Source organism: Urocitellus parryii, chromosome 14 (assembly GCF_045843805.1).
Source record: "Urocitellus parryii isolate mUroPar1 chromosome 14, mUroPar1.hap1, whole genome shotgun sequence".
Taxonomy (NCBI): domain Eukaryota; kingdom Metazoa; phylum Chordata; class Mammalia; order Rodentia; family Sciuridae; genus Urocitellus; species Urocitellus parryii.
Genome location: NC_135544.1, coordinates 21,964,201 through 21,990,041, shown reverse-complemented (window position 1 = coordinate 21,990,041; position 25,841 = coordinate 21,964,201). Strand labels below are relative to the sequence as shown.

At 33.4% G+C, this 25,841-nt stretch overlaps 1 protein-coding gene across 1 annotated transcript in view; it reads right to left on the bottom strand.

The window, feature by feature from the left end:
• Positions 1-25,841, bottom strand: part of Tusc3 (tumor suppressor candidate 3) — a 212,793-nt gene that overhangs the window by 115,272 nt on the left and 71,680 nt on the right. Inside the window, exon 3 of the mRNA XM_077792602.1 lies at positions 5,923-6,040. Within this exon, the coding sequence (XP_077648728.1) occupies positions 5,923-6,040 (118 nt within the window). The remainder of the gene's footprint in view (positions 1-5,922; positions 6,041-25,841) is intronic.

Below are 25,841 nucleotides of genomic sequence, written 5' to 3'. Positions count from 1 at the left end.
AATACAGAGAGAGAGCTACAGTCAACATCTAAGTATAATATTAAAAGGGAGGAAGTCCCTCATACTCCTTCTCTTATAACAATCAGAAAAATCCATACTAGAGGTTAACATTTTAGATTTTTTAGTCATGTAATTAAAAGAAATTCTTCAAGGGCACACTAAACAAAGCACAACATATATCTGTTTAATAGCTGCTTCTAACACACTATATTCATTAATCCACTGGCCTGTCATTCAATACTTAGCCTCAGCCATTCCCATGTAAATTACACGTAATTGAAGTAATAACTCTGAGAAGGTCTCCCCAATAAGCTAGGAATTAAAAATTTCTGTACTTATTAGTTTTATCTTGAGATAACAAATTATTGCTGACAGTACTTTAAAACACTGATTTAAAGGAACAACAAAACAAAACATGACTCACTGGGAAAGAAAATATAAGCATTATATTTTCCCTTAGTAGTTCTCAAGTGGAACAAAGTACATATTTTCCCCACTTTTGCAGAATAAAATTCCTCATAAAAATCATTAACTTCTAAAAGTTTTGTGGATTTCCACATTTAAAATGAAAACCCTTATTGCTCTGCCAGGGGCTAAGTTTTGGAAAAGACAATGCAGAACTCTATTAAGAATTCTGGGAGGATCCAAGATGATGGGCCAGAGGGAGGCTGCATTCTGTGTTGCTCCGTGACCTGGGATTCAAGTAGTGGGAAGACTGTTCCTCTCCAAGATATTAGAGGACTCTCGACAGCTACCCATGTATTGGACCTCTGGCCACCATGCCTTTGTGGACCCCCACCTACTAACGTGGGGCTTGCCCAGGTTGCCTCCATCTTGGGATACTGTAACCACTGTGGGAGTCCCCCACATGCAGTAGCCTGTACCTGAGAATATTACACAGAGTCTGCAGTCAGCTGCCAGCCACAACACTGTAAGCCGCAGAGCAACATCTCTGAACATGCTGCTCAACACTATCACCAGGCCCCACCAGACCCAACACCCCATCACCAAAAGCAGCTGCCTCCATCTTGGGACAGCTTTGTCACCATCTTTAGTTGGGATAACTCCCAGCACAAGACACCCGCTGGGGCTTAGAAACAAAATCAAGGTACCTATAATCCACAACTCCCCACTGTCTCCTGCAGCTGCTAACCCAGCACAGTGCTTACAGCTACATGGCCGTCCATAGCTGCAAAACCTGGTCCAGAACTACACAATACAAAACAGCTCTCTGTGACAGATGTGCAGCTCCCAGAGCACAGCCCATAGACCTCAGGAGAGTGAGTTTCCTAATTGGGAAGTAGAAAGGGAGGGGGGTGAGTGAGATACAATTTAGAGACCAAATTAGAGACAAGGAATTGTGAGGTCTACAGGCAATATAAGGAGATAAGACCAGGTGCCCACATCACATAAGAGGACCCCAAAGGAGTCAGCTAAACCCCACCTACAGGAGTTCTACCCTGCAAGAAAGACCAACCCTCCCACCCTAGTAATCTTCACCATCCTGAGGATGGAGATACCAGCAAACAATGGACAACCCAACCTATTGGATGAGAAGAGAAGCAAGAAAGATACTGGCTTGCAACAAAAACAATCTTTTATATTCCCTCCAGATTTTTTTTCTCTATTTTTTTTCTCTGTCTCTCCTCCCACCCTCACATTCCCCAAATCTGTAAAACCAAGTACTTTTCATGAATTAGGCTACTAAGGACTGGGATGTCTGAATAGTATATTACAGTTGTATTGTATATTCTTTTATCTCATATATATATATATATATATATATATATATATATATATAATTTTTCGTAATACTTAATGTTTGTTGTACTCTAGTGTCTTCCCACTTACTTGTCAACCCCAAATAACTTTCTCTCTCTTCTCCTGCTACTAACCAACTTGTTTGGATTCCTCTTTCATGCTTCCTAATATATAATAACTCTATATCCTTACCTCCTACCTATTCAACATCTCATGCTACACCTCACCCCTGGTTCTTTGTATATAATCAGAAACTGTAGACTTTTTTGCAAACCTACTGTTTATATTATAGATAATAACTGCACTCACCATGTCTGTAAATTGTGACAAAACCGTATATGTCGTAATAGCAGCTATTTGGTTTAAGGCTATTTGGTTTATTGTTTGTATTGGGATGTTAATATTGTTCTCCCCCTTAAAGGAGAGGTATTGGAACCCTGCAGGGACACTATAAGCCTATAGGGTGAAAACTGTTAATGCCTTGGAACCTCAGTGCTAGAAGGGAAGACATACAAACCACACGAAGAAACAAGGGAAGAAAGTGCCCCAAACAAACCAAGATACTACATTACTAGAATCCATGGCCAACACAGCAGAAGAAATGACAAAAAAGGAGTTCCGCATGTACATAATTAAAATGTCCTGTGAATTATAGGGTGATATAAGAGAGCAAATACAGGAGGCAAAAGATCATTTTGATAAAGAGCTACATAAATACAGGAAGCAAAAGTTTACTTCAATAAGGAGATAGAGGTTCTGAAAAAAAAAAAAAAAGAAATCCTTAACATGAAAGAAACAATAAACCACATTAGAAACTCAATATTTCGAAAACACCACCAACATATTAGGTCACTTGGAAGACAGGACCTCGGACAATGAAGACAAAATATATAATATAACTTAAAAAGAATGTTGACCATGTGCATGATAAAAAAATAAATAAAATTGATAAACCCTTAGCTATACTAACAAAGAGAAGGAAAGAGAAAATTTAAATTACTAACATCCATGATGAGAAAGGAAATATCACGATGGACACTACAGAAATACAGAAGATAATTAGAAATTATTTTGAAAATTTGTACTCCAATAAAATAGAAACTATCGAAGGCATTGAAAAATCTCTAGAGTCATATGATTTTCCCAAATTGAATCAGGATGATATGCACAAGTTAAACAGATCAATTTCAAGCAATAAAATAGAAGATGTCATCAGAATCCTACCAACCAAGAAAAGCATAGGACCAGATGAATACACAGATTAGTTCTACAAGACATTCAAAGAATTAATACCAATACTTCTCAAATTATTTCATGAAACAGAAAATGAGGGAATACTTCCAAACTCATTCTATGAGGCCAATATCACCCTGACTCCAAAACCAGAAAGAGAACATATCAAAGAAAGAAAACTTCAGACCAATACCTCTAATGAACACAGATGCAAAAATTCTCAATAAAATTCTAGGAAATCAAATAAAAAAACATATAAAAGATGGTGCACTATAATCAAGTGGCATTCATCCCAAGGGTGCAAGGATGGTTCAACATAAGGAACTCAATAAATGTAATTGATTGTATCAATAGACACAAAAGAATCATATGATCATCTCAATAGATACAGAAAATGCACAACAAAATACAACACCCCTTCATGTTCAAAACACTAGAAAAGCTAGGGATAATAGGAAAATATCACAACATTATAAAAGCTATCTATGCTATGTCCAAGGGTAATATCACTCTAAATGAAGAAAAATTGAAAGCATTCCCTCTAAAAACTGGAACAAGACAGGGATGCCCTCTTTCACCTCTTCCATTTAACATAATTCTTGAAAACTCTAGCCAGAGCAATTAGACAGACAATAGAAATTAAAGAGATGTGGATAGGAAAAGAAGAACTCAAACTATCACTATTTGCCAATGACAGGATTCAATATCTAGAGGATCCAAAAAATTCCACCAGAAAACTTCTAGAACTAATAAGTGCATTTGGCAAAGTAGCAGGATATAAAATCAACACCTATAAATCAAAAATATTTCTGTACATCAGTGACAAATCCTCTGAAAGAGAAACTAGTAAAACTAACCCATTTACAGTAGCCTCAAAATATCAAATAAAACACTTGAGAATCAACTTAATGAAAGAGGTGAGAGACCCCTACGATGAAAACTATAGAACACTAAAGAAAGAAATTTAAAAAGACCTTAGAAGAGAGAAAAATCTCCCTTGTTCTTGGATAGGCAGAATTAATATTGTCAAAATAACCATACTACCAAAAGCTCTACACCAATTTAATGCAATTCCAATCAAAATTCCAATGACATTCTTCATATAAATAGAAAAAGCAGTCATAAAATTCCTCTGGAAAAACAAGGGACAAGAATAGCCTAAAACAAGTAGACATTTGGACTGGAAGCCTTGGCTCTAGTAGTCAGATTGGATACAAATTATTAACTGCAGAAAAATAGCTGATTATGAGCTAGAGACCTGAGTGCTAGCAGATGAATTCAAATTCTAGGTACACATTACACTCACATTCTAACTTTGAAAAAGTAACTATCTCTTTATACATTAATTTCCTCATCTGTGAAATGAAGACATAATCTCTCTCTCATTGGTCACTGTGAAGCCAAATGAAAAGAATATATCTGATGTGGGAGGCAGACTAGCATGTGACTGGGTCCATCTCCCCAGCTGAGTGGTGTGGTCATGCTGCTAGATAGCCTGGATCTTCTAGGGTTCCAGCCACTATGTCTCCTGCATGGGTGTGCCTTCTTACAGCCCCATGGGTCAAGCTACGCTCACCTGTTCCTTTGTAATATTACTCCTTGCCCTGTTTCGGATAGAATGTTCCATGGAATCACCTTTTGTGTGTCCCCTTCTCTTACACTGCCCTTGGGTGTGGCCTGCCTATATGTCAGTCAACCTGCTGACAGCAGACATCATGAAGCTAGACTCAGCCCCTTGAAACCTGACCCCTTGCCTCATTTAAATAGCTTCTCCTCTATAAAAGGGGTCAGCACATGGTCTCTTCTCTCTCTCTGTGCCCAGGGACCCTTAAGGTCAGAGGAGTTGTCACAGCACCGCCAAAGATAAAAATATTTCTGTCTCTTGTGTGGTATTTCTAGCAACCCAATTAGCCCAGTTCCCCTGGAGTGACCCCTGAGTGTTTTGGTTGTGAGCAACCTGCAAGTAATGTCCCTGGGTGAATAAAAGGTCTAAGTGCTTAAGCTGCCTGAACAAAAGCCATAATCCGAAGCACTCGGCATTAGCAAGGACAACAACACAACTTGACAACATCAATGGCAACTAGCATCTGTATACCAAATCCAATATTTTGTTTATAGAGAAGACTGTAAAGAAAGTTACATTCTTCTACTTTGCTGCCACAACAGATTAAGAGGCTTAAAAAAAATAGAAGTTTGTTTTCTTACATTTATGGAGACTGGAAATACAAAATCAATGTGCTGACGAGGTTTGGTTTCTGATGAAACTTCCTTTGCTAGCTTTGCTAGAAAGCAACCTTATTGCTATGACGTGGCCTTTTGTCTGTGAACATGCACTCCTGATGTATCCTCCTCTGTTATGAGAACATCAGTTCTACTGGATTAGCAACTTACCCTAATGATTTCCTTTAACCTCAATTACCTCCTTAATCACCTTACCTCCAAATATAGTCATGTTGTGATTTATGGCTTTACCATATGAATTTGGAGTGGGATAAAATTCAGTCCATAACAGAGAGAAAACACTTTTAAATAAACAATAACTTATATTAAAAATATTTATATTTAATTAGGTTAAGTAAAACTTCTATTAGGTTTTATACAAAATATCATAAATTTGTGCAAAATATTACCTAGACCACATATAATTAAATAGAAAAATAATATTAATGCATGTAAATTGCCACTGTATGCTGATAAAAACACATTTGCTCTACAATACAAACTTCAAAATGTGTTTACTCACAATGGCTGAAACTAAAATTATAGAGATAATATTAACTATAACTTTAACCAAATCATGTATTTTATTTTAACTACTTATTATATTTATTAACTTAATGAAATATAGTTTTATCTGGCAAGCAAAAATGTATCAACTATAACCAACTATACTGTGTAGTACCAAAATGAAATACAACTTTTTTTTACCTGTTGAAAAACATCTGTTCCTTCATCATAGTCCACCATACTGAAAAACAGTTTGTTACAAAAAGCAGATGAATAACGCCAGGAGTTAGCCAATATTTGGTATTCTTCATTAGCTTGCCTAAAAAGGTAATGGAGCAAATAGAAAACATATCAATATTCAAATCAAAAAGTCTCTAATAGGACAAGTAATCTAGGGCAAGAACTGACAAATTCTGTATGAACTGCAAGCTAATAATACAAGTATGGTCTACAAGATAATGTTTGTAAAAATAAATAAGTAAATACAAAAAAGAAAATATTTTATGATATGAAATTACATACAACTCAAATTTTGCTGCCCATTAATAGTTATATTGCAGTGCAGTCATACTGACTGATTTAAATATTTCTTAAGGCTACACTGTAAGGTAAAGGTGAATAGTTGTAACAAAAACTGCTAGGCCAAAAGTTTGACATGCTCCTTTAAAATTTACCAACATTTGTTCAAGGGAATAAAAACATTCTGTGGCATTTGCTATACATATATATGAAATTTTTCAATAATTTTCAGTAAAAACACAGAGCAATTTTTAAAAATATTTTTAATTGAGTTTAACAGAACAACAAAAATCCTAAGAAAATGTAAAGTTTTAAACCTATAAATACAAATATACTTCACCTTTATGTATTTATGTAAAAATGCTTTTAATAAACCTAAATTAAGCACCAATTTCTCTGAGTACCTAAACCAGCTACCACAAACCTTTTTCTAAGATAATATTTATTCCTGTATTGAACCCATTTTTACTGAACATTTACCAATTTTCCAGATGATGATATTTCCTACTAGATCTAGGGGGAGGAGAAACAGAGAAATGGCATTGCAGAAAGAACATAATAGAAACCAGAAGCAAGAAGTTTTTTGTTTTTTGTTTTTTTTTTAAAAGAATGCTTCTTCTATATAGTTAACTATTCTCAAGTGTTTCTCTCGTCCTCTTCCCCCAAAATGTAAGAAATACAAAGGTAAAGTCCCAAACAGACTGAAACTAGCAGCAGATAAGAAATTTAAAGAAATATTTGGAAAACAACTAGTGGAACAGATTTGATAGAGAAAGCTACAATCTAAGAGGCAACTACAGGACAGTAAGAAATGAGGAAAAAATAGTAGATTCATAAGCAGCAGAGTCTAGAGATAAAAAAAAAATGATCTGAAAATAAGTGTCTTATAATTAAACTTCTACTATTTGTATAAATAGTACACACAAAGTTTGCCCTCCCCAATCCCAGTGTCAGCCTTTCTATTGTTTAATGACCAGACTATAAAAAAAAAAAATCATCCGATATGAGAGGAAAACCTCACATAATTTTAAAACAAATTCTCCAAACAAAAGCAGATTTCATAGGTCAAAACACTAAAAAGAAAATGCTAATAGACTTAGAAAAAGTAAAAGACAAATATAAATTCTTGTGAAATAATACTCTTGAGTCGGAGACAGATGAGAGAGAGAGAGAGAGAGAGAGAGAGAGAGAGAGAGAGAGAGAGAGAAAAGAAAAAAGAGTTTATTACTTCATTTTTGTTTGCATTAGTTCTCACTGCCCCCAATCTCATAGAGTAACACAAAGGCCCTTCATGGATGCCTACACTTACAGTCGCCTGTGTTACAGGAGAGAAACACTGAGTTTGGGAGGACTGTTAACAAGCCTGTGCTCTGTGCTTTAGTTGTCTGAGACATCTAACACCTTAAAGCTTATTGCTATACACAAAACCCTGAGAAACTGCACAGGCAAAAGAGCAGCCAGGCCTTTCGTGGCCTACCCAGGAAAAATGTGCAGGATGCTCAGGGTACATGGTACACATATTTGTCCAACCAACAGTATTCACCCCAAAAAGAAAAAAAGATGTAAAAAAAATGAAGGAAGAAAAGGAATAAAGGAATATAAGAAACAAAGTAAAAGATAGCTCAAATTAAATATGAACATTAGAAGATAGTTTTTAAAAATTCATAGAACAAAAAAGACAGAGGTAGAATGTAAGTGGAAGAGGGAAGAAAGTAACCTGGAACTATAATCCAATAAACCACCTCAAAACAAGTCTAAATGCATAAATAACAACAACAACAAAAACAAAAATAGATAAATGAGGTTATGCAGAACTAAAAAGCTTCTAGGCAGTACAGGAAATAATCGACACAGTGAAGACACAACCTACAGAATGGGAAAAAATATCTGGAAACTATCTGACAAAGCATTAATATCTAGACTATATAAGGAACTCAACAGCAATAAAAAAATCAAATAGTCCAACTTAAAAATGGGCAAATAAATTGAGTAGAGTATCTCAAAAGATGCAGACAAAAGTCCTCCACATCAGCAGAGATATAGGAATGAAATCCAAACCACATTCTGAGATATCTCACCCAAGATATGGCTATAATAAAAAAGATAAAAGAAGTTCTCTCGAGGACATAGGGAAAAAGGTACCCTTAGACATTGTTGGTAGAAATATAAATTAGTAAAGCCACTATGAAAAATGGTATGGTGATGCCTTAAAACAAAAAAGAAAGAAAGAAAAGAAACACAGCTATTGTGTGATGCAGCTATCCCATTCATGAATTTTTATTCAAAGGCAATGAAATATCAAATAGATGCCTGCTCTCCCATATGTATTATAGCACTATTCAAAATAGCCAGGATATAAAATCAACCATTCATTAATGAGTAAAGAAAATACAGTAGATACACACAATGGAGTACTAGTCAGTCATCAAAAGGACACAGTCCTGTCATTTACGTATGAATACAACTGGAGGTTAGTAATGTTGAGCATTAGGCAAGCACACAGAAACAAGGACCAAATATGATTTCACTCATATGAAGAATATAAAAAAGGTAAACTGACATAAACTGTTAGCAGAACAATTATTATCAGAGGGCAGAGGGTGAGACTGGGGTTTCTGGAGAAACTGCTTAATAATTTTCATTTATAGCTAAATAAGAGATATGAATGTTGGTTTTCTATTTTGCATTATGATTATAGCTAATAGTAATGTATCACATAGTCCTAAATAGCTAGAGGAAAGAATTTTGAATTTTATCATGAAAGAATGATAAATGTTTGAGAAGATAGGCAATCTAAGTATCATAAACTATACGAAAAAATATAACAAAATACCCTCTTGTACATCACAAAATATACAAGCATTTTTACTAATCAACAAAAAAAGCTTTTTAAGACATTCTTTGGGAGGAAAAAAGAAACAGATGAAGATTTTAGATATAATTAAAAGAGACTACACCTTTAAATTAGAATGATTTCCCAGGTTTTGAATAAGAGGAATGAAAAAAAGACCAACATCAAGAAACACTGTGATATTTCAAAACACTGGATTAACAGAAGATTTTAAAGGTTTTCACAGAAAAAAAGTTCATAACTGGCAAACAGTAAAATTGGATGTTTGGTCACTTACAATATTAGACTCTGACAGATAAAACAAGTCCTTCAGAGTTCTGAGGGAATATTTTCCATTTTAAATTCTACAATGAGACAATCAAATTTGAAATAAACATGTTGAAATGTAAGGGATCTAAAGTTTACCTCCTGCACATTTCTTTAGGAAATTACAATAAGACATAATCAAGAGAAAAGACAGCATAATGAAAAAGTGAGAAAACATGAGACAATGAGAGAAACATTATCAGAGGGGATGAAAAAGCAAGTAAAAATGTGATGAGATAGGAAAGGTAGAAGATGTGTAAAAAAGCTGTAATCTAATTCTGAAGCTATGAAGTTGTCACTACAAATTAGAATAGGAATTTAACTGTACATGTAGATGAAGAGAATAGATGCTAGACAATAATTAAAATCAGAAATTGCTGTAATATTTACTATATTAAGGAAGACATATTTGCTACCACAAAAGGAAAAGAAGCAAACAATGAACATTAAGAGGCAAGGTCAAGAAAAGAGGCAAATTAAAATGCAGCATAATTTCCATCAATCGGTGAAGAAATTAGTTATTCTGAATGCTGTCTTTTGTTTGGGGCAGGTGTCATACACAACTGTCCTACAGAAAAGTAGGACATAAATATAACCTCCTATTTTTGAAGGAATGCTATTATGTGGAAATACATAATGTAAGTGCTGTTTATATTTTTTCACATTTGTTAATTCTCTCTATAGACAGGGAACAGATATAATATGCTTAAACTCCAGAATGAAAATGTATTAACTATGACAATATAGAAGTATTGCTGACAAAATTTGGCAGGTAAAAGAAAAAGAGAAGAAATGATCGGGAAGGTTGTGCTTACTGATCTTTATGTCAAAATCAGAAAACCAAGAAGTGTCAGCTACAGTTAATGGACAAGACATAACAAGAATGCTATTTACTGTTACAATGTTAATCAAAAGCAGAAATAAAATGTAATAAAAATCAGAAGAGGTGAGAGGATTTAAATCGTAACCTATCACAGCAAGAAATGTAAACATAAGTTCACTATATTAAATATAAGAATAAGATTTAGACTATAATCCCAGTGCTCAGGAGGCTAAGGCAGGAGGATCACGAGTTCAAAGCCAGCCTCAGCAACTTAGAGAGGCCCTAAGCAATTTAGATCCTGTCTCAAAATAAAATATAAAAAGTGCTAAGGAGATGGCTCAGTGGTTAAACACCCCTGGTATCAAAAAAAGGAACAAGATTTAGAGACATGAGGAGAAAAACAAAAAGAAAACACACACACACACACACACACACAAAAAAAACAAGAGTAATAATCTCTGCAGATCTTACAAACAGGTGAGTTGCAACGGTCAAAGACTGCAGTTCTTCATTTTAGTTCCTTTTTCTTTTCTTCTTTTATTAATTAAAAAGGAGCATGCAGTATAGCTGATGATTAAAGATGATTTTAAGAAAACTGAATATGAGCAGTACTATAATCTGAGATTACTTAGCATAAAGTAAATATTTTAAGGACATCATTTTCTCAAAGCATAGTACAAAAACTGATCACTGTAAAGAATACTGTAAAACTGCATTTTGCTTAGTACATAGAAATATACAAAGGATAGATTTTGTAATATTTTCTATGAAAATGGTCACAAATTTTGAAAATATTGATAGTTTAATAAGATTTAAATCACTGCTAATTCCCTGAAAAAATATTTACTGAGCATGAAAAAGAAAGGTGTAAGTTAGTCTCCAAGGTCTCTGCTCTTACAGAGTTGATGTTTTAGAAGGAAGACACATAATAAATATCTAAATGAATAAATAAAGATAATTAAAAGGTAAGATATATGCTGACAAAAAATAAGCAGTATGACAGAGAAACTGATAGTGTAGTCTTAAAAGGCTGTTTAGATGATGCCACTAAAGGTGAAATCCTAAGAATGAGAAAGAGTCATCACTGAAAACAGCTGGAAAGTAAACATTTCAGATATCAAGAATAGCAAGCATAAAGGTCCAAAGAGGGAAAGAACTTAAAATGCTGGTACAATGAAGCTGACATATGAATGAAAATGTGCTGTTTCTCAGTGGAATACATGCAGAATGAATAGCTTAGGCCCTCTCTAAGTGCTACTGTTCCTCTTACAATCCTACAATAAAAACTGAATCAAAACCAACATAAGTCCTAGTTTGTGTTTATTTTTGTCCAATGAAATACAATATTACTGATAAGAATTCATCACTGATTATTAAAGGAAAAATATATAATTTCACACAGTGAATTAGCATGGACAACATCTGACATACTAATAAACCTTAAGAGATACCAATACTACTATTAAACAATACTACAAGGATAGCATTTTAATTAAGAAAACAGTATATAAACAAAATTGCTTTATTAGGGTATTTCATTAAAAACATTTTAACTTTTAAAATAAAACCTAGGAAAATAGAAAATCGGCAAAAACTAGCATCCTTGTAATAATATACAACAAAATAAAAATGTTTTAATTTCAACAAATTACCAGGATGAAAATAACCCTAGTTTAGATTTTTCAACATCTGTGTATAACATCTTATGTTATAACCTGAGACAGGGATAACCTAGGATAGACCTACAAAAATCTAGTAAGTATACATTCATGCATTTATTAATCCACAAATCCATATTAGCACAAGTGATTTGCCTGGTAATAATGCTGGAGTGAATAATAAATGCAAAGTCCCTGATCGATCTCAAGGAGCTTACATTCTTGTAAGAGTCTGCATGCAAATAAACACCAAGTATCAGATAATCATATATACCTATTTTTTTAGTCTTTATTTTATTTTTATGTGGTTTTGAGGATCAAGCCCATTGCCTCATGTAGGCTAGTTGAGCACTCTACTACTGAGCCATAACCCCAGCCTCATATGTACCTTTTTAAAATAATATCAGTCTTTTTTATTTACACAATATCTTTTCTTATTTATTTTTATGTGGTACTGAGGATCGAACCCAGTGCTTCACATGTGTGAGGCAAGCACTCTACCACTGAGCTATAGCCTCAGCCACTCATGTGTACTCCTAATTAAAAAAAAAAAAAAGAAACATGGTAGAGTAATGAGCAAAGAAGATGAATTTTGCCTTCAAACTCTATATTTTGTATGATTCCATTTTTTTCAGATTTAAGTGCTCAATAACCAAATTGTAGCTGTTTCTCTATTCCTAAATCCTGAAAAACTTTCCTACTACCTATATAATATAGAAGACAATTGGCAGAAGTGAAGATCTTCTATATTCCAGAAACAACTTTGGATAATCTATCTGTACATACCACACTCAAGAAGTCTGTTTCATGAACATACCAGGTCCATTCTTATCCCATGTATTAAAAATTTTGCTTAGAATGTGCTGTCTTCCTTCAAGGCTCATTCAAAAACTGTCTCTTCCTCAAAAGTCACTTCAAATTATCTCTACCTACTTGCTGATGTGACTGATTGAAACAAAAATTCTCACAGTTACTGCATACTACTATTTATTTTTTGCACAGATCTGTTTTGTACATAGTGACTGTCCAATGGCTAGCACCTTGTATAAAACAGACATCAATGAAGTTTTGCTGATAGTGATGGTAAATAATGTACTTTCCTTACCACTGTATCATAAATACCTTAAAACTAAATTTAAAACATTAAAAACTCTCAAATATAAGAAGTCTGACTAAAAGCCCAAGTTAGATTTATGTTACTCTATTTAGGTTCTTGCCGGGAAAGAATAATTCCCTAGTCAAAGCCTCTACCTTTAAGAAGGTTGTTCAAGGAAGGAAAAGACATATACTGTAATATATAAATAAGACATATATATGCAAAAAAGAAAGAAGATTTGTAGGAGCTATTTATCATAAAAAGGAAGATGGGATAATAGTACAATGTAGCTAAGAGTTAATGTAAAAAAATCTGAAAAATAATGTTTTTTTAAAAGTGTAAAAGTATAAGAAGAAAGAAAGAACAGGGAATGAGTAGTATAGATAGTATTAAGTAACAGAAACAGTATTAATAAAAATTACTCACTCTGAAATGTTTCTTTTCTTTTTATTTTTTTTTTTAGTTGTAGGTGGACACAATACCTTTTTATTTTATTTACATGGTGCTGAGGATCCAACTCAAGACCTCACACATGTGAGACAAGTGCTCTACCGCTGAGCCACAGCCCCAGCCCTCTGAAATGTTTCTTGATGTGTTCAAATAACAGGATAAACTTCATGTTAGAAAGTAAGACTGTAAATGTTAAAATAAGACCAAGACTTTAATTCCATAAATAGTGAACAATTTCATATTGTTTCTGAAAGAAGTGAATTATACAAAATACTATTTTTAAAAACACTCTTCCTTGCAACCATGCATGTAATATATTGAGGGAAAAGTAAATAAATGTTTGGAATTCAACTAAATATCATTATAATGGCCTAGTGGGGAAAACATAGGTTATTAAAATAATATATAAACATGTGATCTATTTTGTACATACTCTCCTTTGGTATCTAGAAGGCCAAAACATCCAGTAAAATCTTCTAGGAATATCTCTACCATAATAAATAAAGAATTTTATAGGAAGCAAAGTAAAAAACATTCTTTCCAACTAAAATAAAATACTTAGTGAAAATTTAATACCAACAAAGTAAATGAGGACTTTCTTCCAATGTGTGTAATTTATTAGCAATAAGAGCAGCAAGCAAATCTGGGTCATTAAAAATGATTTGATGAGCCCGAGAAATGTAATTTAATATTAATGACATATGTTCAGAGTACAAAAGATTTAGCAGAAAATATGTGCCCCAGTGAAGACCCTATCCTCTATTCATCCTTACCCCATTATCCCTTATACTCCCCACTTCCAATGTCTTAATGTTTAATGGGGGATAAAGGAAACCTAACAAGAGATGGCTTAAGAATCTTTTTTTTTTTTTTTTTAAGAGAGAGTGAGAGAGGAGAGAGAGAGAGAATTTTTAGTATTTATTTTTTAGTTCTCGGCGGACACAACATCTTTGTTGGTATGTGGTGCTGAGGATCGAACCCGGGCCGCACGCATGCCAGGCGAGCGCGCTACCGCTGAGCCACATCTCCAGCCCGGCTTAAGAATCTTAATTCAGTGAATTCTCGAATATGGATTCTATGTTTATGTCAGACTAAACTAATAATACAAAGTAAGGCATTACTAGTGCTTTTCAGCACATTTCAGACCTCATTGTCATTTTAAATTGAAAAGTGAAAAACTACAAGCATTCCACACACTTAAGTCAAAATAACTACATTTCCAACAAGGCTAACTGAAAAATATTTCATGTTAATGCTCACAGGAACATTCATGGCCAAATCCGATGAATTTAGGGTTTTCTAATATATTTGCATACAGCCTGAAGAGGGCAGTCATGCTGCATCACAAGGATCAAGGAGTGCTTAAGTAACTGCTGGGTACTGTTAAGTTAAATTTGTTATATTGAATCTTCTCCATTTTTTATTATGGGAACAAGACAAAACATCAGTGAACTCAAATGCTATAATTTTTCTATTATAATTCTTTTTAAAAGGTTATGTAAAACTAGAAAGGATTATTAACTCATTTATGGTAGTATACATTTAATATTTCTCATGATGAATGTAATTTTTATCTTTAAAGCTCTTGAAGGAATATTTTTAAAAGTATGGTAAGTATGGTTTCTCTTTTTAATATTAATCAAACTATCAAAAATAATATTAATAAAATTAGGAATATCAGGGAACAGATTCATATTAAACTCCTAGAATAATAAGCCTTTTTAGTTATAGATTTACAAATTATATACAGACATAAATATAGGTTAGTTATACAAAAGTAAGACTTCATAAAACTCCGAATTAATAATTTCTATTGATAGTGACATACATAGATCTGAAGTGAGAAGACTTACCTAATATTTAAGGTTCTGGTGCTCTTGAGTAGGGGGGGAAAAACAGAAATGGGGGATTAACAGTATCCTATGCAATACTCTGTGCTATACGTACTTAGGGTAAGCAGTTGAATATACTCAAATATATTAAACAAACCCAATGCCACTAAAGAGCTGAGGAATCAACAGCTCACTGCCATTTTGCAACTGACCACATAATTTACTGGTTGGTTAGTAAATAAAGAGTTGTGTCTATTACAACTTTGTTTCTTGTGTATCCATTTTTTTCCATTATCAGACCTAAACAGATAAAAAGTGATTTACCCAACTCATTCAACAAGTGTATATAACCTATTATATATGCATACTATAGACAGAAGAATTATATTATGTATTTGATAAATATTTGCATAACTAATAATAAAGATTAATAATGGCTAATCAACATGAGTTAATTCATATGGGAATGGGGTAGACACAGGCACTTGCTTCAATATACTTCAATACTTTATACAAACACTTTAAAATATGAAATAATGAATACAAAAAAATGAGTTCAAAACAATGTAATAAATCTTATTATGATAATGTATGTAGACACACTCATGGTATTTATAATCTTATTATGATAATGTGTGTAGACACACTCATGGTATTTATAATGTATCTATTGAATAAATGAATTAATGCATTTATTGTAAAACCTGAAAAGTAAAATTTAGGAAAGCATTAACTTACACCTTAAATCCTCTAGAATTACCCAACAAATCTGTTTTAGATTCATGTGCTAAAGAACAGAATATAGGCAGACTTTAAACAACTTCACAGAAATGAATCAAAAAAGCAGACAAAAAAATTATAGAAACCGTGTCCCAAGAGATGGAGATCATATGCTGTCTACCTGACTGAAAGTATCAAAATCATCAGCAATATTCATTGTAGTATATGCCAGGAATCCGTTTATGTTTTATACATATATAATTTAATCTTCATTCTTTTTTAAGCTTTCCTCATCAAATGTATTTTGTTTTTGGTAGACCACTGTATCATATATGTTGGTAAATTATAGAGTGTTTATTTACGGAGTACAAAGCAATGCTATGATTTTTAATACAATATAGAATAACTAAATCAAATTAAGATTTCCATCACCTCAAATTAGATGTTTTATTTTTTAGAGCAGTTAGAGGTTCATAGAAAAACTAACTAAAAGGTACAGGGATTCACATATTATTTTAAAACAATTCTGGGACTACTGGTGTACCAATTAACCATTTGATTATATGTATTATATATGTTATATAGTAAACTGATCTTGTTTACTATATAATGTATATATTACGAGCAACTTTTTTTTTTATCCAGTACTATTGCTCTACCTAGATTCTGAATACTAGAGTACCCATAGGAATGTCTTAACGCTAAACACTGAAGGAATATTCTTACTTTCTCTTCCCTCAGTTATACTGAGGTATAACTGTCTTCAAAAAATACTGCACCTAGCCGGGCATGTTGGCACACCCCTGTAATCCTACTGGCTTGGGAGGCTGAGACAGGAGGTCAGCGAATTCAAAGCCAGCCTCAGCAAAATCGAGGTGCAAAGCAACTCAGTGAGACCCTATCTCTAAATAAAATACAAAACAGGGCTGGGAATGTGGTTCAGTGGTCGAGTGCCCCTGAGTTCAGTCCCCAGTACTATTCCCCCTGCCAAAAAAAAATACTGCACCTAATTAATATCCATAGTCTATACAATTTGGTGAGTTCATATATATGTATACTTGTGTTACCATCACCACAGTCGAGGCAATAAATAAGCATTTCTATGACTTTCAAAAGTTTTCTTGTATCACTTTGTGTCACTGTGGCGGGGGGTTGCTTTTGCGGTTTTATGATACAGGTACTAGTTTTACCCTCATTTCCTATGAGGAATGTAAAGCAGTTTGTCTATGTCTCGTGGCCAAGAATTAGTGGTGTAAAAAAGACTCAAATTCAGAAAGACAACGTTGAGTATACCTGTTGCTATAGATAGAGATTATACATTTAATTCACAGTGTTGTTTCCAGTCCACATAAACCAGAAATAATGTGAAATTATTTTTAATGCAAATCCTTGAACACATATATTATATTAGATCTAAGAATGGGTTTCAGTAATATATATTTTAGCCAGCTTTCAAAATACCATTTAAGCATACAGAAGAGAGGATAGCTGGTATAAAAGAATGCTGGAGGAAAAAAATGGAAAGTTTTCTTTTCATAACGTAATACATCTGATTAGATTGTAGGTTTTATTCTTCAGTTAAATATATCAGTCTATGTTCAAATGAAAAATAATGTGCAATATTACAAAAATTTAGCATAAAATTAAACAAACTTAAAACTTACCACCATAATACTATCATGACTTGTAAGCAATGTAATACAAATCCATTATTAACACTAAGTCAAACAGTAAGGACAGAGAACTAGCATTTGAATTCTGAAAATATGGACTTGTATAGTAAGTAGGCTTTGCACTTCATAATGTATAAACTTGGATAAGTTATATAAATTTGTTTATTTTTCTCTTTTTAGCATATAATACTAATAATTAAGAGGAGTGCCAAGAATAACAAAGCATGAGACAAATCAAATTCTTTAGAAAATGACAAAGATTATGCAAATCTTGGTGTATTCATCATCTACCTTAAAATCCATTTACCATATATTTGGAATTTTAAAATTTTGTAGCCAGTTAAAACTTTCTCCCTCAGTCTCTGCACCAGACCTCAAAGTTTTCAATTTCCCCAATAAAGTGACTTATTCTCAGTAAAGAATTTTTTAATGTGCTCTTTATCCCTTCTCCTAAACTAACTTACTATTGCTACAGAGCACATATAACACATCCATAACACATACAGAACATAAGTCACACAGCCATTTTCAGTGCATGGCAGCAGATTAATATGTCTCATCAATTTCTATACATCCTCTAGATCGTAATACATTTTTTATTGTTTTTTAGAAAAAGGAAAAAGAGGTTTTACAGATTTGCTAGCAAAAGAGAAACACAGGGGATTTCTGATTCTCCCCATCAGTAGGAACAGGGGGCTTTTATTTTTTTTTTATTTTTTATTTTTTTTTGGTATTTGGTATTTTATTTTATTTTATTTATTTTTTTTCTCTTTTTTTTTATTGGTTGTTCAAAACCTTACAAAGCTCTTGACATATCATATTTCAAACATTAGTTTCAAGTGAGTTATGAACTCCCATTTTTACCCCAAATACAGATTGCAGAATCACATCGGTTACACATTCACATTTTTACATAATGCCATACTAGTGACTGTTGTATTCTGCTACCTTTCCTATCCTCTACTATCCCCCTCCCCCCCATCTTCTCTTTCTATCCCATCTACTGTAATTCATTTCTCTCCTTATTTTTCTTCCAATTCCCCTCACAACCTCTTTTATGTAGTTTTTTATAACAATGAGGGTCTCTTTCCATTTCCATGCAATTCCCCTTTTCTCTCTCTTTCCCTCCCATCTCGTGCCTCTGTTTAATGTCAATCTTTTCTTCCTGCTCTTCCTCCCTGCTCTATTCTTAGTTGCTCTCATTATATCAAAGAAGACATTTGGTATTTGTTTTTTAGGGATTGGCTAGCTTCACTAAGCATAATCTGCTCTAGTGCCATCCATTTCCCTGCAAATTCCATGATTTTGTCATTTTTTAGTGCTGCGTAATACTCCATAGTGTATAAATGCCACATTTTTTTAATCCATTCATCTATTGAAGGGCATCTGGGTTGGTTCCACAGTCTAGCTATTGTGAATTGTGCTGCTATGAACATCGATGTGGCAGTATCCCTGGAACAGGGGGCTTTTAAATGGTGATTGAAAGGCTACATTCCAAGTGTTCTATTTGGAGTTGTACTTCACTTGGTAATTTGGGAGAAAGTCATTTCTGCGATCCTCTGGTTAGATCATAATACATTTAAGTTAAGAGATATGACAAGGGACTTCTCATAAATCTCCATGTTTTTTCCTTAATGGTGTTTATAAGTTAGATTATTATAAGTTAATAACTATGTAATGTGAATAGTGTTCAAAACTTCAACTAGATTCTGAGATTAACGAAAGCTGCAGTCAGATCATTTTGTTCCCATTATCTCCCTAGTAACCATAATAATATCTTTACATACATAGTGACTGCTCAGTAACTAACTACTGGTGCAAAAAATAAATATCAATATTGATACAAAACTATATCACTGCAATAGTGCCTAATCTCTGATTATATGAAATAGTTTGATTTCTTTTCCCCTAATACCTTTTAAGATGCCTAAGTGGAAGGTAAAAACCACTTTATTCAATAGATCTTACACATTAAAATTAAAATAGAACTAAAATGAATATTAAATATTTAACCTCTTGACAAGAGCATTAAGAAACATTTCAGAATTATTAAATTTACGTTAAGGATCCCCAATAACATCCACATGCTTGGTGGGTGAACTCACAAAATCAGCATATAGTCATATTCATGGTTAAGATTACTACAGCAAAATGATATAAAGCAAAAACATCGAAGAAAAAAAGTTGCCTAAAGCAAAGTCTAAGGGGAACTAGATGAAAGCTTCCCAGAGTGACTCCCTGCCAAGTCACACAGGACTTACTTAATTCCTTTAGCAAAGAGTTATGACATATGTAAAACACATTCTACCTAGGGGGCTCATTAAAGATTCAGTGCCCAAGAAGGCTGGTCATACAGACACATTCTACGAGTACATAACAAAATTCCAGACTCCCATAAGGAAAGCAGGTGTTCAGCATTAACTTCATTGTTTAAACAACAGTTTAGGAACAGAGAGCTTCCACTATCAGTTAAGAAACAGTGGTTATAGTTTATAATTTCCAAGTTCCAATATATAATCCGAATGCAAACCTTAAGAGCTGCTTGTCTAAAGACAGAAATTTCAGGCTTGCTATGTTAACTCTTTTCTGCACAAATATCTTCTGACATAAAACGAGCAAGTAATTTCTTCATTGTATTTTGTTCACAAAAATACCAATCTACCACAGACAAAGAATATATCTGAAGAAATTTTACTTGAAAAAGTATTATATTTTGTAAAGTTATCCCTGTGGGAGCAAAAGTCTGTGTATCTAAGAGAAAATATTTCAGAACTAAGGTCTGAAATCATAAAAAATATTTAATCTTACTTAATATGTTAAAGGACTAACATTCTGAAACTGAAAAGAGAACAAAAGCCTCAAAATAACATGAATATTAAGTATAATTTATTAACATGAATTTAGTACATAACATTTCTAGCTTTAGGGATAAAAATGTAAAATACTTAGACATTTTATTGATTCTTTTTAGTTATACATGACAATAGAATCCAGTTTGACAATTATACAAACATGGAATATATCTTGTTCTAATCAGACCCCAGTATCTCTCCTTTCCCTACCCTATCCCCACCCTGCTCCCTTTCCTCTATTTATCTTTCTGCCATTTATCCATAGTTATTTTTAAGTTAATTTTGTTGATATACACAATGGTGAGATTCACAGTAGTATATTCATAAATGAACATAGGAAATTTATGTCAGATTCATTCCACTGTATTCCCTGTCCAATCCCTCTTTCCTTTTCCCATCTCATCCCATCCTGGCCTTCCCTTCATTTCCCTTTGTCTGCTTCATTGAACTTCTATTCTTATACCCCTCACCTTGCTGTGGGTGAGCTTCCATATATGAGAGAAAATACTGAACTTATGGTTTTGGGGGCCTGGCTTATTTCAAATAGTCTCTATACCCATCTATTTACTGGCAAATGTTATAAAGTCATTCATTCTTCTTTATGACAAATACGCCATGTGTTTACACCACATTTTCTATATCCATTCATATGTTGAAGGGCACCTAGGTTTGCAACATAGCTTAGCTATTATGAATTGTGCTGCTATAAACATTGATGTAGCTGCGTCACCTATCTTTATTTTAAATGTTTGAGTAGCTATCAAGATGATACTTCTCAAAGTAACTATATCATTTCTGTCATAACTTTCATAAATGCAGCATTTTAGAGAAATAAAACACTATTTTGTAGAATAAAAAACTCTTCAATGAATTTTATATGCCAATATGAAAGCATTCTTTTTCACTTCACTTAATAAAATTCTACTAAGCCCACCAGAAGTAGAAAACCCTAAACTTCATGTGTTCTAGCATAAATACATTATCTTCTTCATCATCATCAGTATAATAATTTTTGCTAAAAGAACTACCTTACTTGTGGTTAGATTCCAAATTTACCTACTAAGATTAATACTATGCCTAGGAAATTACTGAGTTCCTGTAGGATAATGACAACCAACAACTTCTACAAACCACTTAGTTTTCCACAAGAACGAACAAAAGTATTCATGCTGATAATGTAATGAGGATAAAGAGAATCATACAGAATATAAAGGTACACAAGAGTTTGGAAATTCACAAATTCACACCTGCAACTTTAGAAACCAACCCCAGAACAGGAAATAAGATGGAGAGATGATAGAAAAACAAAAAGGAAAAGAAGGAGCCTAACAGAGGTGGAATGTGGTGTGAGGTGAAAGAGACGAGATGATGAGAAAAAAAAAACTTGTCTAAATTGGAAAATATGGAAAAAAGGTTTAATACTGGATGGATAAATAACAGTGGCTATTAGACAATGTAAAGAAAGGATCTTGTAAATAAACACAAATACAATAGCTCAAAAAAATGTCTAGGAATAAATTTAACCAAGAAAGTAGAAGATTTCTACAATGAAAACTTAAAAATACTGAAAAAAAATTGAAAACAAAAAGAAAAGATATCTCATGTTCATGGGCTGAAAGAATTGATACTGTTAAAATTTCTAAACTACCTAAAGTAATCTACAGATTCAGTGAAATCCCATAAAAATACCAATGGCATTCTTCACAGAAATAGAAAAAGCAATCCTAAAATTCATATGGTACCACACAAGACCGCAAATGGCCAAAACAATCTTGAGCAAAAGGAAAAAAGCTACAGGCATCACACTATCTGACCTCAAAATATACTACAATGCTACAGTAACTAAACAGCATGGCATTGCCATAAAAACTGGCCCACAGATCAAAAGAACACAGAAGCCAGAAAAACAAATCTATGCACCTACAGTCAACTCTACATCAAAAGTGCCAAAAGCATACCCTAGAAAGTGCTGTAAGAATTGTGTCCAAAAGCAGAGGAATGAAACTAGATCCCTATATTTCTCATCATACACAAAACAAGTCTAAATGCATCCAAATATAAACATGAAAATACTAGAAGAAAACCTAAGGGAAACACATCAAAACACTACTATCACCAATGATTATTTTGGATAAGCCCCCAAAGCAAAGGCAACAAAAGCAAATATAGATAAATGGCATTATGTCAAACTAAGAAGCTTCTGCAGAACAAAGAAAATAGAGTGAGTGATCTACAAGTTGGAAGAAAGACATATGCCAATATTTATATATGCTGATATTTATGTAACAAGTTAATTAATACTCAGAATATATAAAGAATTCAAAAAATCAACAGCAAAAATTCAAATAATCAGATTTTACAATTGAAAAAATGATTTGAAAAGATTTTTTCAAATAAGATATACTAATGACCATGTAAATGAAAAATTTTCTACATCACTTATCATCAGGGAAATGCAAATACAAACCACAGTGAGACATCACCTCACTCCAATTAGAAAAGACTATAATTAAAAAGATACAAAATAGTAAATGCTGATGAGAATGCAGAATAGGGGGTGCTCTTATATGATGCTGATGGGAATATAAATTAATATGACATGATGGAAAATAGTATGGAGATTCCTCAAAAATTTAAAAATAGAACACTCACAAAATCCACTACTGAGTATATAGCCAATAAAAAATAAAAGCAGTGTATAAAAGAGGTACCTATATTCCCATCTTTATTAAAGCAATATTCACAGTAAATACAAAATCAACAGTAAGTATAGTATCCACTGGTACACGAATGAATAAAGAAAATGTAAAATACATACACAGTGTAATATTTGTAGCTTTTATAAGAGAATGAAATCCTGTCATTTGCAGCAACATGAATTGAATAGGAGGACATTATGTCAAATGAAATGGGACAGGCACAGAAAGACAAATATTGTTATGTTCTCACTCATGTGGAAGCTAAAAGTTTGATTTCACAAAAGTAGAGTGCAGAATAGTGTGTACCAGAGTTAAGGAAGACTGAGAAGAGGGGACTTAGAGGCAGGCTGAATAGCAGATAACAAAATAAAAGTTACACAGGAGGGATAAGTTATAAGGTTCTACAACACTGTAGGGTGACTAGAATTTACAATAATTATATTTTATAAAGACCTAGAATAGATTGATCCAAAGGTTCTCAACATAAATCTGTAAGCACATGGAAATTATATATATATATATATATATATGAGAGAGAGAGAGAGAGAGAGAGAGAGAGAGGGGGGGGGGGAACAAGAGGCAGCTTAATAAGAGGCACACATGCACTGAAGGATTAGTGATAGACAAAACAGAAAACGAAGTCTTGGAAATTAAGGGACCTATGAAAAACAAAATTTATCTCAGAACATATCACTGCAAACAAAGTGGACATCTAACAGGAAAAATTACTAGAAGGAAAAAAAGTCTTGCTACATTCAAACTATTTCACTTATAAACAAAATGGGCATTTGAATTATGAGATCAGTAAGCCCCCATCACTCCTTAAATATAAACTGTTATTCTAGTCTAAGATATTTTTAAGGAGCAGCAAATAATCAACAGTATCTATAAAAAAACTATCACAGGTGGAGGGGATCAAAATTCTTCAGTTGATAAAACATTTCCCCTTTAAAAAATTTTAGAAACCAGAAAGAAAACTGAAACATAAATAATCTAAAGTAAATGTCATTACAAAAGCATTTGAAGACATAAAAAAACTCTAATCAGAAATTCAAATTCAAAAACTTGAAATAGAAAAAAATGTTAATCAGATTCAGGATACCAATAAAAAGGGGCAAAAAGAAAACTGTATGATGAAGAAATTAAAGCTATATTACAAGGCCCCAAAGAATAGACTCAAAAAAAAAATAAAAGTATATTAAGAATAGGAATTAGAAGCAGGTAAGAGTCAAAAAACAAAATGAAAGTTTAAAAGTCCATGCTAAGTATAAAAGATGGGACTCCCCCCCCACCAAAAAAAAAAAAAAAAAGTTTAAACAGAGAATTTGAATCCCTGAGGTGGAAAAAAAATAATGAAACAGAACTGATATTTTAAGCTGTAATATAATTAAATTTCCTGGAAATAAATGGAAACCTTTATCTACACATTGAAAGAGCCTACTGTATACCTGCAAAAAGTGACCAAGCATTGTCAACTGTGAAACATAGCATAACAAAATTATTAGCTGTCAGTGAAAAACTGTAAGCATACTTTGGCTCTTAGGGCAAAAAAAAAAGAATCATAATCACATTAAGAGAATTAAATTGGCACCAATTTCATGACCATGCCAAATAAAAATTCTTGGGATTATGTCAGCAAAGAACATTTCATTTCTTCCGAAGTTAAAGAAAAACTGCTTACTTCAGACTTGATCACCAAAAGGATGCCCAACCCCTGACTGTATTCTTTTAACTACTGAAAAAAGAGTATACGTTTCATTTGAATATTGTTCATGATCACTTATTTTAATAACCCATAAATCAGGGTCCTAATCCAATAGGTTGCACTGGGAATGTCTTTGGGGCCACACAAAACCAACAACCTCTTTAAACCACAGGTCTCTGTAACTAAAGATCTTCTGACTCAAGCTTATGGCAACATAAGTTGTCTTGTACCTACCAGTGCCCATTTGATTTCTGAATTTTCTATCCACCTGACATAAACCCCAAATAGAAATGCCTAATATCCCAATTTTGGGACAGGTCAACTCTGCCAAGGTCTCGGCTTGGCACAGAATCACGAGCCACCACACACCTTGTAGATTCAAACAGTAATCCTTTATTCCCGAACTCACACCGGCCTCTACAAACACGTTCTGGTGAAATCTCCAATAAGCCGCCGCCCCAAATCACCTACTCCAAGAGGCTTTTTTCCAAATCCCATTTGAATCTCACAAGAACTCAACGGGAACAAGCAGCAGGAACACCCTAATCCCAGCAGCAATAATCTTCAACCTCCAACTTCCCTAAAACCCCTATTGTCTCAGACTGGGAACACCCTAAACTTGTCTTAAACTGGGAATGCCTTAAACTCAAGGAGTGGGAAACTTCCTCAAACCTGATCAGCTCTAAACCCGGATCCGCCCTGGTCTTTGAGCAGGGTCACCTTTCTCAAACACACATGCAAGGTCACAGCAAATTTCCAAGGCAAGTCCATTTAACATGGGGTACGCTGGCAAGGAAATATCGATGCGTCATTCCTACTTGGCAATGGCCCTCAGCACAACTCATTAAGTGTGAAGGATCAAACAGAATTTGCTTGTAGAAATGGTAAAGTTAAGAATACAATTAGCCAAGAGTGGTGGTACATGCCTGTAATCTC